The sequence below is a fragment of the Eptesicus fuscus genome, chromosome 8, assembly GCF_027574615.1.
Source record: "Eptesicus fuscus isolate TK198812 chromosome 8, DD_ASM_mEF_20220401, whole genome shotgun sequence".
Lineage (NCBI taxonomy): Eukaryota > Metazoa > Chordata > Mammalia > Chiroptera > Vespertilionidae > Eptesicus > Eptesicus fuscus.
The window spans coordinates 92,502,630-92,518,369 of NC_072480.1; the positions used below are offsets into that span (position 1 = coordinate 92,502,630).

At 39.4% G+C, this 15,740-nt stretch overlaps 1 protein-coding gene across 1 annotated transcript in view; it reads right to left on the minus strand.

The window, feature by feature from the left end:
* Positions 1 to 15,740, minus strand: part of FGL1 (fibrinogen like 1) — a 29,836-nt gene that overhangs the window by 10,567 nt on the left and 3,529 nt on the right. The window contains exons 2-3 of the mRNA XM_054720325.1: positions 2,814 to 2,893; positions 278 to 458 (exon numbers count right to left, since the gene is read on the minus strand). Of these exons, the coding sequence (XP_054576300.1) occupies positions 278 to 458; positions 2,814 to 2,885 (253 nt within the window). The 5' untranslated portion in view covers positions 2,886 to 2,893. The remainder of the gene's footprint in view (positions 1 to 277; positions 459 to 2,813; positions 2,894 to 15,740) is intronic.

Sequence of the window (15,740 nt, forward strand, 5' to 3'; positions counted from 1 at the left end):
CTGATATTTAAACAATCTGTTGTCTTGATCTTTTATTAAACAATAGAAACCCTCAGACATTGAGCATTGATATTAAATGTCCTCTGCAGAGATAACAGAGAAAATAGGATAAAATCTGGTGGAAGACATTTAAATTTGGTATAATGCTTTATGTTGCTGGTTACTGGAATTAAAAAAAAGCTCTTTAGCAAAACCTGAAGTGATCAAATGATTAGCATCATCATTGCACGTGGGTTTATATAAGTTATTGAAACACTAAAGAAAAATGGATTCTGACCTGCATATTGCCTCTTGCCTCCAAGGTCAATGACACTGCTCTCCTCTCCTTTATCCAGGAACTGGATTTCCTTCTCGTGCAAAAGCTGAGCAATCTTGACCTGTTGTTGTTTGACCCGGGTCTCAAGCAGGTGCACCTGGGCTCTGAGACGCGCCTGCTCCTGGAGACAGCTCTCTAGAGCCTGCAAAATAGCGTGCATGTTGTTCTCATGGGAAATAAATGCTCCTGGTAAGTTGGATAAATTAACAATTCAATAATATTCTGAAATCCCCATTTCAGAATATTATTCCAACCAGGAAGTCGTTAAAACTTCCAATACTATTAGTTATTGGAAGGATAAGAAGTCATGGTTTATGCTAATGTGCTTGAACTAAAAAATGTTATAAAATAATCTGATGATTACGCTAAGAATTTTAGAGTCACTGTCTCATTTGACCCTCATAACTATTCCATGATGTGGGAATGGGTTCGATCCTGATGAGGAAACTTGCTCAGGAATTCCCAGTGGGCAAGAGAAGTCAAGATTTAAATCCAGCTCAAGGTTTCTATTCTCAATCTCTACATGACACTAAGTGCCTCTTAACCAGTGAAATTAACTAGGCTTTTGAATGACCTTTTGATATTAACACGCTGTGCACCAGTAGTTTTATTGCCAGCTTTACCCAGTGGCCAGATAAGTTTCTATTGAATGAGTACAAAAAACGTTGTACGAAGATTCATACTTTAAAAAGATATTAGCTTGTAAGAACATGTAATAAATAACTGCAAAATGCAATGGGTATTTAATTTTAAGGCGTGCCTTTAACATTTATGTAAAACACTGGGTAATATGAAGACATGAGAATGCTCGTGATCCGCCCAAAATGTTTAATATGTTTTAAAATTATAATTGAATGCTTATGACCTTAGACATATGGTCACCTTTGTTAAAAATGCTTAATTTAGACTCTCATATCCTTGAACATCTCACCCATTTACCTTTTGCTGAAAATTCTACTGGGTTCACTTTAACTTTTTGCTTACTTATCGTTTTTTCCTCAATCACTTTAAAAAGGGATGGCAGGAGCCTGAGCCTTCCAGTTAAGTCATTTATCTACTCTAAAAAGCCAAGTAACCCAAGAATATTGCCTGTGAGAGAGTTTATTAGCTTCTTTCTAAAGTGGCATTCGACTGAGCAAACCCTCCAAAGAGAAAGCAAATGTGGTGGGTGAATGGGGAAGGAGGCTTGCAGAGCTGGGTCTCCTGGGAAGAGGGACTGAGGCCAGGAAGCTGCAATAAAGCTCATGAGTGCTCAATGCGGGAGCCGTACTAAGGGGGAGTGAAAAAAAAAGGACAAAAGACAAATTTTTGCCATTTTTACCTTGAATTCTCTATTTGCAGCCAATGTCATGATCTCCTGTGGTACATGCCAATGTTTACTTATGAGAAATTATCAATTTTAATGTGTAAGTGCTTCACACTAGTTTTATATGCATTAATTTCTAAAGCAGGCATTTGGTTGTAGTACGATATATTTCCCAATTTATATTTGCATCACTTCCTGTCCCTGTCTTTATGGGCTACCTTGTATTCATTCCGTAAATTCAAGGCCCTACTGCGTTCCAGGCCCTCTGCTGGGCAGTGAGAACAGCACAATTAGGTAGCGTCTTCGGGACAAAGGAAGGAGGTACACCGCTTTCCAATGTAGGATTACGATGTAAATACAGAAGTGTAGCCTCACAACTGAAAGACACATCACAAGAGAATGGAGAAGGGGAGGGAGAGACCCCCCACCCCCTCCAATTTCCTGGTCCAAGTCATTGACTCTCCCAGCTATTTCTCTAGGACTATTTCTTACTTGTTCTTGATTTACCCTCTTTGATTTATCCTCTTAGCCCCCTGGGTCCCACCTGTCTAAAAAAATGAACAGCAAAGACTTTTGATGGTGTCTGGAATCCCGTGTTGCTTTCTAATAGTGGAAAATTGGTTGTGATCTTGTTAAATGCAGTGGACTATGCAACTTAAAAATAACTGAAGGGATTACAGGGCAAGTATGTGCAATCTGTTCAATGTTCATGAGACTGGACATACAGTGTTAGTAAGCTTATTTAAAACCTAGGAGTTTTCTTTCTCCCAGGACTGTGAGTAAATGAGAATTTTTACCTTTTTACTCATGAATGGAGGAAGGCATGAGTTCATTGTAATTACTTTCAAACAATCGGTCTAACTTATACTAATCGTGTTCAATAGCCGGAAGCTCAGGGTCCATTTTAATGGACAGTTTTAAATTCCTAATGTTAGGTAATCACCCAAATAACCCCAGTAAATTAAAAAAGAATTTACTGATTTGTTGTCAATACTGATTTTTTACTTCAAAAACTTTTTAAAGCACGTGGTAAGTACCTACTATGTGGCAGGTGCTGCCACAAACCTTCGTTTCCACCCCTTAGTTAAGTTCTTCAGTGTCACAACTTACTATAGATTTTCTGCAAAATAAAATAACATGCAGGTCAAAGCAGACATTACACACACAACAAGAGTCTTTTTACGAGCTTACCCAGCTTGCCTTGCCCGTTACCAGAGCAGTGGTGACGAGGATGAAACTGAACATCTTCGCCATTTTCCCCATTGAAAGGACTGCAAGAACAAGAAGACTTTCATAAAGTTATTTTCTGTGAATTTTTCATGAGGGCAGGGTTAGGGTGAGACTCAAGACCATCCAGGAGGTCAGCTGCAGTTCCAGGTCACCTGAGCGTCGCCGAGGAAATTCTCCTGGACTTTGCCTGGCTTCCCCCACAGAGAGAGATCCTCTCACAGTGCCTTTCATAGAATTGAACCTGTTCAACTGCAAATATAAAGGAGGGACTCGGGATCTGAGGGTGGTCTGAATGTGCTGCTTGTACACTGTGCTGAAAAGGCACAGGCTCTCTTAACACAACACAAAGGGTCTAGATTTTCGCTGAACTGCTTCCTGGTGTGTGGCCTCAAGCAATTTACTACAAGGCTTTTTACCTCTAAAACTAGAGGCCCGGCACATGAAATTCGTGCGTGGGTACGGTCCCTAGGCGATCAGGGCCATCTTCCCCAGCTGCCGGCAGCCTGCTCCACCCCCCGCCGCCACCCACTCCCAGTTCCACGCACGTTTGCCATCAGGCCATTGGAGCCTGACAGTGGTGGTGGGGGGGGGGAGGGAGCCAAGAAGTTGGCTGTTCCTGCCGCTCACTGGCCCCGCCCCCACCATGGGTCGCCCTCTGTGTGTGGGGTGACGGGTGGGGCGGAGGCCTTGGCCTGGTGCTGACCCCAACCCCCGCCACCCACCCCTGGTTCCCCGTTCGCCTTCAGGTGATGGGAGCCTGCCCGCCGGGGAAAGGGACTGAGAGGTGGTCAGTGCGCCTCATAGTGACTGGTCGAGTGGTCATTCTGGTCGTTCTGCTGTTAGGGTCAATTTGCCTATTACCCTTTTATTATATAGGATGGAAATCCCAATTCCCACTTTGCAGGACTGCGGCAATTTTGATGTGAGATTTTAAGATACCCTGGCATATGATAAGTGCTAAATGAATAGTAACTCATTTTGTATATGGAAGACAGCTTTTATTTTTAAAAGAAGAAGAAAAAAGTTACAACAAATAGAAGGTGATGTACATTGTTTGCCTTAATGTCTTAATGTTTAGGCAAACTACCAAGGTAATATGAAATCTTTAGGCCCTATTTGAAATTGTGGAGGAAAATTCACTTTACCATTTCTCAAGATTTTTTAAAATCAATCTTGAAGTCATTAGTCTTGATGAGAAATTTTGCCCATCCTCAGAATAACTTCTGTATGCTGCCAGTAGTGAGTTTTTTTTTTGTTGTTGTTTTTAATGTTATTATTGATTTTTAGAGAGAGGGAGGAAGGGAGAGAGAGACAGAGAAATATCAATGTGATAGCAGAACATCGATCTGCTGCCTCCTGCATGCCTCCCCCTGGGGATCAAGCCTGCAAGTGCCCTGACCAGGAATTGAACTTGCAACCCTTTGTGCATGGGATGATACCAACCAACTGAGCCCCACCTGCCAGGGAAGTAGTGAGTTTTTATACATTTTAGAAGCTATCCTTAGAAGGACAGAAATATCTGTATTATCTTCAAACGAATTGTAAACATATGGTTTCTGTTAAAATTAAAAAAAAAAAAACTGGAATCAACTGACATTTGTTAGCCAATTTTTTTTCTTATAGAAGTTATGATCACTGGGCCCTTTTAATGTGTCTCTGTCTCAATTTTTTATGTAAATGGTTCCTAAACTTGGCTATCCATTAGGGTCTCTCAGGGAGCTTTTAAATAATCTCCATGTCTAAAGGTGGCAGCCAGACCTCGGAATTTTTGAGACTTCCCTCCGAGTGCAACGTTTGGCAAAGATTGGGAAGCAATCACTTAAAGACTGAATAGACAATATATGTTTAGTCTATGTTAATAAAGTAGGTAGTTCTTAGTCCTCCTGGGGCCAAACAAAATACTTACAGGATGGGAGAGGCATTGCTTACATTCAGTCACAAATAGCATGCATGACCTTCTTGGAAAACATTGTAAAATACAATATGAATTTTTAGAATATGTGAAATGTGGGCATTACAGAGAGTAAGAAAGAGTCTGCTAGATCTAACTGTATAATCTTACTTCACACATGATTACTTCTGGCTGACATTTTTATAACTGTGTACCTAGGACTGTGCTATGCATTTTATAAACCTCGTACTTAATCTTCAAATAACTGTACAAGGCAAGTACTATTATCCTTATCAAATAAATTAATTATAGATCAGAGAGGTTAAGTCACTTCCCTAAGCTCACACAGCTGGTGTATGGAGGACCAAGCAATTGAGCTTTCCACCTTGAAGGCTTGCCCCCAACCTGTACTCTACTTGGCCTTCCTCCCTACATACACACAGCATGGGGCAAAAGTAGACTTACGTTTGTGAGTACATGAAACACAGAATTTATTCTTGTATTATTATTTATTAACTAGAGGCCCGATGCACGAAATTCATGCAAGGGTAGGCCTTCCTTCCCCCAGCAGCTGGCACTGGCTTTCCTCTGGTACCCGGGACCTGGGCTTCCCTCGCAGCCTCGGCTTTGTCCAGACAGTTGTCCGGAAGGACATCCGGTATAATTAGCATATTATGCTTTTATTATTATAGATTATTGTATTATTTTCCATACATTCTGAATATCCCTGCTGTCTACAGGGACATAGGCTGCAGCGAGGAGTAGAGGCCCTCTTACTTGGCCTTCTCCACTGAATATCACTCTCACTCCTGAACGTGGCTGTGACTTATTTGCTCTTGAGCCACATGCTTCTCTAAAGGGACGTTAGGCCCGCTTGGCGGGAGAGGAGACAGCTGCACCGAAGCCGAAGCAGTCCTAGGGAATGGTAGCATCAGCAGGCATTTACTGATGACCTGCTATCTGCTCAGCACTATGCTAAACGCTGCGAGAGAACAAAACAGCTGCCTCAGCAAAGTGATGTTTTGAGGAAAAAACAGAAAATAAATATTAAAACGGAAATTAAAGACAATATAAATTATGTAGACATGACACCATATGTAATTAAATATAAAAACTAAACTCTCCCAGACCACCCCTCAAGAAAAAATTAATTACTTCCTCCACTGTGATCACACACTATATTTATAGACCAATATAGCATTTATTCACTCAGTAGACATGGTATGCATGCCTGCTGTGCTCTAGGCACTGTGCCAGGTAATGGAATTCTCATTTAGTCAGCTTTTCACGTCTTTCTTGAACTGCTTCCCTTTATCCAAGCTGTTTTGCTTAGAGTAAGATTTTTGAGGGCAAAGGCCACAGCTTGCTAATTGTTGTATCCCCAGCATCTAACCTACTTGGGCAACTCAGATAAAAGTGTAGTTATTGCCTCTGCAGAAAATATTTCCCAGGAGGGAAAATCTTTTACGGAGGGGAAAATGTGATTTCCTTGCCATAAATCTGCAGTCTGTTTATTCTGACGTACTTCCTCCTCTACCCTTATTTTGGTCAAGGGGAAAACAATGGGCTTAGTGCATTTTTGAAAGTAAGGGTTAAGGAGGAGGTAGGCACTTTTAGTTGGATTGAACTCATGAATTTATTTTTTCTTTCTCACAAAACCCTACTCCAGAGCCCCCTTGAGTCTCCTGAGTCTCTTTCTTTAGTGCCTAGTTGTTCCTTTCTTAATATATTAAATCAAACAATAAGAAATGGCATATGTTTGAGCATTTTTGACCTACAAAATTGGAAATTTCATGATTCAAATTAATACATATTGGTTAGATGGAAAAAACACACTTGAAATCATCATAGCTTTTTTGCCAAAAGGCGTAAGTTAAAAATAAAATATTTGCAGCTTATATAATGAAAGAAAACAATTTAGTAACAGCCTGTTTTTATATGAATGCTGCCTCCATGTGAATACTATATAATAAAAGGGTAATATGCAAATTAACCATCACTCTGTCACAAAGATGGCGGCGCCCATAGCCACAAGATGGCGGCACCCAGTCCTCTCAGCCCTATGAGTCCCCCAGTCCCGGGGGGAGGTGGGAGGTGGCCGCTGAGCAGGCAGCCTGAGCGGCCTGGCGAAATGCTTGCTTTGTTGCCGCGGCAACGAGGTAAGTGTTCCGCACCCGGCCATGGATGGGCCTCTGGGCCATGGAGAGCCTCTGGGCAGTGGGCGCAGGGTGGCCAGGCCCCACAGAGAACTACTGGAGCATGAATTCATGCATAGGACTACTAGTACATTAATATACATCAATTAAAATATATTTTAAAATTGCTAACACATAGCCAACATGTGGAATCTTATACTTCTGCCATGAGTCAATCCACAGGATGTCTATAGAAAAGAAACTACAGCTCTAAAAAAAAAAAATGTCTTTATATCTATGTCTGCGTCTGATTCTTGCATAAGTAACAGTGTTGAAAGTGCTCTGGGAACTAGGAAACTATATAACATATGTTCATATTGCTATACCTTAGATTTGCTATAAAATAAAGGGCCAAAGAAATGCTTTGGCAGGTCTCTGCATCTTGGTGTCCTGAAATTACTATCTCATTGGCATTAAGATAATCAAATCTGATTTTTCCTAGAGAAAGGAGGCAGCTTCTAGTCTTTAGATCCTTAAACAATAAGGCATTTCAAAATGTCATATACATCTTATGTCATATAGTCATTATGTTAATATATCATATGTCATATAGTCATTATGTTAATTTGACCACCTTTAGAATAGTTCCTGAGGCTATCTTAAGTCTGCTAAAAGTCTGCAGTGCCCTCACTTCTTTCTCTCTTCTTGTTTTTTGTTTGTTTGGTTTTTTTTGTTGTTGTTTTTTTTTTTACCTCATTTCTAATTCTAACCACCTTCTACAATATTGAAGAAATGTTTAGGTATTAAGAAACTTGCTTTGAAAATCTGGTCTCCATCATTCATCAGTGTAAACCATTATTATTCTGCAAATCTGGCTTGTGGTAAAGTTATATCAGATTATTTAGTTCTTTACTATGCAACTAGTTGTATTTCTTTTACAATATTTTTGCTTTGGGCTACTTCAAAAGTTTTAATTATTATAAAACAGTTTCAATTGGCTATTCTTTGATGTACTGTATTATTTGGTAGAGTAAACTAGTCTAAGTCTATAAAGTCTAATTTCTTACCCACTAAAATTTTTTAAGTTAGTTGACTATAGTGATTAAATTTAAGTTTGGAACGTAAAAGTTCAACAGCTGATATGAAACTTTTACGAACACAATTATAAAAGCATGTAAAATTTCAAAAAATGGTATGTTTTAAATGAGCTATTATGGAAAAAATACAAGATAAAAGAAATTTTAAAAGAAAGGAAAGGTTATCAAAGAAAGCATATTTAATAAGTTAGCATTCACAAATGGACTGCACCCTTAATGTAAGACAGTTCAAAATTTACCCATGACATGGACTTAGAGATTGTTTATATGCTACTTTCTTCCAACTTTATTCCTCTTTTAAAAAAATAGAAAATAGCAGTATCTTTACTTACCTCAAGAATTGATACTCAATGAAAGCTTTCAAAGTCTAAATGAGTTTATCCCCAACGATAGAAATAAAGAAAAATATTTCTGAAGTTTTTACTTCTGAAGTGGAAATTATGAAATGCTCCATTATTTCCCACTTTGTATAATGAAACTTCAAATATAATTATTCACATCAAATTCCCACTCAATTCACCCATAATGCAAGGGGAATGGGAAGGAGGTAGAATTCGAAATCTCTTTTCCAAGCTGCGGAAGCAGCCTTTTCTCTCATCGACCTGACCTCTCTCAGTAGCTGACGGATGTTTATTGAGTTCTGCAGAATATCACATCTATGAAATAAATGAGCATTATTACAATTATGTCCAAAGCGAAGAGATGTTAAATACCTTGCTAACGTCAGAACCGAGTCAGACACAGCGCAGGCTAGGTCCGGCCACTCTGCAGGATCCTTTAACTGCATCAGGATTTGTAATTGTTTCTCCATTATTTGATTAGAAATACGGACAATGTTGATTCTGGCTTTAATCCAGAAACAAATATGTGAGGAAATCAGTTTAACTGGAAGCAAAGCTAAAAGAGGAGATTCAAGGACAAATCCCAATACTCTGATATTTTTCTCCTGTTTGTATGACTTTTTATGAAAGATACAATAATATGTCTTCACAAAAAACACATCTCTGATTTTTAACCTCTTATTATTGGGCTCACTCAGAGAAGTTTTGTAGTTTGATTAACTTCAGTAATGCTCACTTAAAGCTTAAATAAAGCCAAAGTTCAACTGAAGCTTTGCTTTACAGTACTAATAATAATGACAAAGTTTTACCTATAAAGATATGAATTAAAATGTCATTTCAACTACAATATAAGAATCTAAATTTTTCTTAGTTGTAGAAATGGGGCAAGTTAATAATTGCCAAGATGAAAGGGTCAGTTTACTTGCAAAAGGATTCCCTGAAGGGCAAAATTGTGAAATTTATCTGTAAGCATCAATAATCTTCTAAACGAGTTGTTCCTTTTGTTTTAAACTCTAGCGGACTTTTTAATGTGTAGGAGCTGACTTGTTAGCTCCATTCGCCATATTGCATAATAGTTCAGACTGCAAATCCTGGTTCATCGTTTTCTTTTCACTCTGATGTTACTCAAGCTGCTGTTTGCTATTTGTTCTGTGATCCCTATTTCTTAACTCAGATTCCAGTAAAATACTGAAGTTATGTTTTCTCTCTGTTCTTTGTTGTTTTCTGTACTCAAGTACTGCGGGTGGTAGGCCTTCCCATTGAACATTTTCCTGTCATTCACTCAGGAAATTTGAAGTTCATCCAGGAAAAGGTAATCCTGATGATTTACTGGAAAGAAAAACAGTCAGTTAGGTTGAAGTGATTTACACACCCAGGAGAAGTAGATATGATACATGAATTTCATGCATCAGGCCTCTAGTGATAAAATAATTTGAAATACAAACCTATATTTTCCTCCTACTATCCCTTTTGTCTTTTCCCCATTCAAGCATTTAATAACTGCTCTGCTCACTTCCTCAGAGGAGGGACAGTAATAACATAACAGTAACTAACATATGTGGCACATTTCTTATGTGCCAGACATGGTATGTTTAGTAAAGAATTCAGTCACAATAGCCCTATATGCAGGTATTGCTAATATCTCCATTTCACAAATGAGAAAACTGAGTAACAGAAGTTTAAGTAACTGGCCCAAGGTCACACAGCTAGAAAGAGGTGGCCAGGATTCAAAGTCTGGCTCAGAATCTGCACTCCTCACTATTAAAAATAGACAATTCTGTCTCTGAGGGACATTGCCTCAGAAAAAAACCTGGAAAAAGCTAATCGAAGGGCAGAATAAAGGTCCATGTTCTGGGAAGGCATGCCAGAGACTGAACTTAACTGGGGAGGATGTTCTTCCTTTAGTCCTTGGCTGCTCGGTCAAAACATGGTGGAAGACTGTCATCAGGAAAGGTCAAATTTTCGATCTTGTATGGTTGCACCCAAGGTATGAGATGAGAATGAGACCAGACATCACTGGCTGAAAGAAGTAAGATAAACTTTTTTTTTTTTTTTTTTTTTACTGCCTAGGAGATGGTTTGCATGGGAAAGAAACTGGAAGTAGCTTGATCCTCCAGGAGGTACCAACAGATTATGCTAAAGTGGTGAGGACATAAATGAAGGTGATGGCATTGAGGTTGTGACAACGGGGCTGATGAAGAGAGTTTGGCATCCAGGAGGAAGAATCAATAGGACTTACCACTAAGGAAGTGTAGGATGAGGGCAAGAAATGATGTGTGATAATGCCAAGACTTTGAACTGGATAAATAAATAAATATCGGTCTTACTTATATGCTCTATCTTTTGACATATAGATAAAAACTCTGGGGATTGGTTCTATTTTTAAATGTGGTCATGAAAGTTTGAATCATCATGTGTTTTCCAATTAGTTGGATAATATTCTAAAATGAGATAATATTTTAAGAATCTAAAGCTGGAGAAAAAGTACACATAGACATTGGATTTAGGTATCTGAAAAAAGATTTATAACAAAGTTATTGAAAGCAGAGAAGTCATACTGAGGACTACAGTGAAAGCAGACATCTTGAGTTACTGCCCATCTTCCTTATGTGCACAGGCATATTTTAAAATGTGGTTTTACTTAACATGTGTTCTTGTTTTCTTTTTCCTCCACATATTTTTACACAATATAGCTGCATTTCTTCTTCATGTGTTACATGTAAACAATCTGTTTTCTATTAGAATTTAACATTTATTTGGTTTCAATTGTTTTGTTTTTTATGATGTGATCTTATGAGGAGATTCTTGTTTCATAAGAAAGATGTTATTATTTAGAATCATAAAATATATGCCATTCTGAAGTCCTTGCCTACACATGGAAAAAAAATATCCCAAACATTCCTTGGCAGAGCTCTTTTCATTCTTTGCAGGGGAAAACTGAATAGGAAAACATCTTTTGCACTTTGTTAGGGAGCAATTTATAGTTAGTTATACTCCAGTAGAAAAAAAATTCAGATAGGTGTGTCGACTGAGCACAAAAGAGTGAGAAGGCTTGATGTAGAAATAAATGACAAAGATTTATTAATGTGTCTCGGGATTTGCAAATCAGAAACACTACCAGGTAACACCCAGTTTGTTCTGAAGAAAAGAGAAGAATAGAGAGTTCTTACAGTAAAAAGTAAATTCTTGAGAAGAATAGGTCCTGCATTTGGTCTGAGATAGTAATTTTCAGGTGTCTGATGGTCTGAATAATGTATGTCAGGTGACATGGACGCATGAATATTCTTTCCTAAATTCTTCAGAAGGTTATCTATAGGCTTTATATATATAATGGAGCTATCAACTGTTAAAGTGTATATACATTTTGGGGGAGCTATCAACTGTTAAAGTGTATATACATTTTGGGGGGGACCCTGTATATATATATATACACTTTAACAGTTGATAGCTCCATTTTGAGAATGAAATGTATTTTAAAAAACACTGCCTTTAGAATTATCCAAACCCCTGGTTTAAACCCTCCAACTTGATATGTCCTGGGAAGCAAGCATTCCACTCAGGGCTTACCGTGAATAGAGAAGGTGGGGTAAAAACATATAGACCCCCAAAGAAAAAATATAGGAAAAAGTATATAGTAATTACAACTCTAAAGAACTAAAACCATGTACACATTGATAAAATGCAAATTTGGATGGAATTGTCAGAATCACATGGTTATTATTTTTTTTAAAAAGAAAAGGACAAACTGGTTATGAAGGAAAGGGCAGTTCAGACTGGTGTAAATATTAATATTGTGTGTTGAGAGTAGCAATTAGGTATTTTGGAACTTAGTAATAAAAAGCGAATTAGGCAGTAATGAGAGATGTCATGGTGATTAATATGAAGAAAACACAAGAAGGTAAGAGGAGCCCGGGAACATTACTTATGCACGTGGATTTGATATAATTAGGTGATAGGATTACATATAGCAATTGATTTAATTACTTATAAGTACGGGGTTTTTTTTTAGCAAAAGAGGTACATAAGAAAAATCATAATTAGCCGAAACTGGTTTGGCTCAGTGGATAGAGCGTCGGTCTGTGGACTGAAAGGTCCCAGGTTCGATTCCGGTCAAGGGCATGTACATTGGTTGCGGGCACATCCCCGGTAGGGGTTGTGCAGGAGGCAGCTGGTCGATGTTTCTCTCTCATCGATGTTTCTAGTTCTCTGTCCCTCTCCCTTCCTCTCTGGAAAACCAATAAAATATATTTAAAAAAATTAAAAAAAAGAAAGAAAAATCATAATTAATATGCCTCTTTTTTTTCCAATACAAACACTAGATCAGTGTTTCTTAACTGGTGGTGATTTTGCCATCCTCTCCTCATCCGACCCTCATTCCGACAATGTCAGCAGACATTTTTGGTTGTCACAACTGGGAGGTGGGATGCTACAAGCATCTATGGGAAGAGGCCAGGGATGCTGCTAAGCATCCTGCATTGCACAGGGCAGCTTCCACAACAAGGAGCCATTCAGCCCCAGATGACAGTTATACCAAGATGGAGAAATGCTGGGCTAGCTTAAGGCAGAGAAGTAAAGTTCATAAATTTAATTAAAAGGTCTAAGAACTAGGTCAGAGGCCTCCAAATAGTCCCTTGTTTGACATGATCAATCTCTTCTTTCATCAAGCTACCCACAAAGCTAATATGAAGAGTAAAGATAAAATTAGTTATATTCAATTGCAGGAATATTCCAAATTTCACATTCTGCTCTTAATAGACTCTGTGTTTCCACCCATCAACATGGATGAGTCTCAGAAACATAATATTGAATGACAAAGCAAGCCAAGTAAGAATATATTTAGTGTGATACCAGTTATAGAAAGTTTGAAAACAAGCAAAACTAAACAATATGTTATTTAGGGATATATAAGTTATATGAGGAATATTAAGAATGATAACAACAACATCATTCAGGATAGCATTTATGTCTGCAAAGAAGGAAAACGGATTTGGAGAAAAGCACAGGGGACCCTTCAATATATTGATTACATTCTAATTTTTAGAGAAGGTAGTGGGTTATTGAGTGAAGTTACTGTACTTTATAGTTTACATAAATGTCATATATTCCCTTGGGGGTATCAAAGATCACATAATACAAACAATCATAAAATTCAGTTATTGAGAGTTGGCCTGCGGACTGAAGGGTCCCAGGTTCGATTCCAGTCAAGGGCACATGCCCCGGTTCGGCTCCATCCCCAGTGGGGGATGTGCTGGAGGCAGCCGATCAATGATTCTCTCTCATCATTGATATTTCTATCTCCCTCTCCCTTCCACTCTGAAATTAATAAAAATATATTAAACTAAACTAAAATTCAGTTATTATATCAGTGCAATGGCCACTGAAGATTTTTCCTTTAAATTCTATTACCCTCTGCAGGCTAATACTAGGTACTGCAACGAACTGGCTTTCAAAAACCAAATGAATGAACATCAAAATAGATGAACTCTGCAAGGCATTTGGGATATAAACAAATACAAAAGGCTGGGTTTCTGCTCCAGCCATGCTTAAAATCCATTTGTGGGTAAAGAACACCCAGAACACATTAAGGAAATAAACGATATAGCACACAATATTATATTGTAAGGGCCCCTTTGTCAGCGTCATACTTAAATAACAGAAGCAAACGATATTTGACAGCATGAGAAACTGATTAAGTTTACCATCAGAATCCAACCCCTTGACTTGATTCTTCCTGCCACTCCCTTAGGCCAGGCCTCAGTTACTTCATGCCAGTTACCACCTGTTCTCCTTGTCTCTCCCCTCTCCTCTGTCCTCCCTCGTTTATTCTAAACATTGCCGCTGTCTTAAAATAACTACTTCGTATTAGAAGCCATTCATGTTCTCCATCTACATTTCCACCAGACCGTTGTGCCCAATTTCACCCTATACAGAAATCCTGGAACCGTCATTATCTTTGAGGGAGTACTTTCTCTGAATTCCTAAAGCACTTACTGTTTGTATCATTTATTTGCCATTTTCACATACTGATACTAAAACTGATTCCTTTACATAAGGTTTGTCTTCTAAGTTAGGTAAGTTTTTGGAAGTCTGGGATAATTTTCTAGTTTTAGGAAGGTTCCTTTCTTTTGTCCCCTGCTAAGATCTGTAATGCCCATATTTGAGTTTGAGGACCCCATTTTAATGTAAAAATTTCTCAGACTCCTCCCTCACTAAACAGACACAATAGCATTTACATTTTTCAGGTTCCATAAATGAAAAAAACAACAAGATAATGACGATATTGATTTCAGTAACACTTCAGAATTAATATGAATTGTTTTAATGACAATAGCTTCTACAATTTTATATACACACTAGAGGCCCAGTGAACGAAATTCGTGCACGGGGGTTGGAGGGGGGAGTCTCTCAGCCCAGCCTGCATCCTCTCGCAATCTGGGACCCCTCGGGGGATGACTGGGAATGGCCCTAAACTGGCAATTGGACATCCCTCTCGCAATCCAGGACTGCTGGCTCCTAACCACTCGCCTGCCTGCCTGCCTGCCTGATTGCCCCTAACCGCCTCTGCCTCTGCCTGTCGCCATGACTTTGTCTGGAATTACGTCTGGAAGGTCATTCAGCTGTCTGGTCTAATTAGCATATTATGCTTTTATTATTATAGGTAACTAGAGGCCCGGTGCACGAAATTCGTGCACGTGGGGGGGGGGTGTCCCTCAGCCCAGCCTGCACCCTCTCCAATCTGGGACCCCTCAAGGGATGTCCGACTGCCCATTTAGGCACGATCCCGGTAGGATCAGGCCTAAACAGGCAGTCGGACATCCCGCTCACAATCGAGGACTGCTGGCTCCCAATTGCTCCCCTGCCTACCTTCCTGATTGCCCCTAACCGCTCCTGCCTGCCAGCCTGATCACCCCCTAACCACTCTGCTGCCAGCCTGATTGATGCCTAACTGCTCACCTGCCAGCCTGTTTGCCCCTAACTGCCCTCCCCTGAAGGCCTGGTTCCCCCAACTTCCCTCCTCTGCCGGCCTGGTCACCCCTAACTGCACTCCCCTGCTGGCCTGATCGCCTACAACTGCCCTCCCTTACAGACCTGGTCCCTCCCAATTGCCCTCCCCTGCTGGCCATCTTATGGTGGCCATCTTGTGTCCACATGAGGGCAGCCATCTTTGACCACATGGGGGCAGCCATCTTGTGTGTTGGAGTGATAGTCAATTTGCATAGTACTCTTTTATTAGATAGGATCATTAGGGTAGGTAGTGGGTATGTGATATATATATATTAGAGGCCCGATGCATAAAACTAGTGCAAGAGTAGGCCTTTTCAGCCCTGGCTGCCCCGGCTTCATCGGGAAGGTCATCTGGAAGGTTGTTCTGCTGTTAAGTCGTTCGGTCAATTTGCATATTATGCTTTCATTATTATAGATAC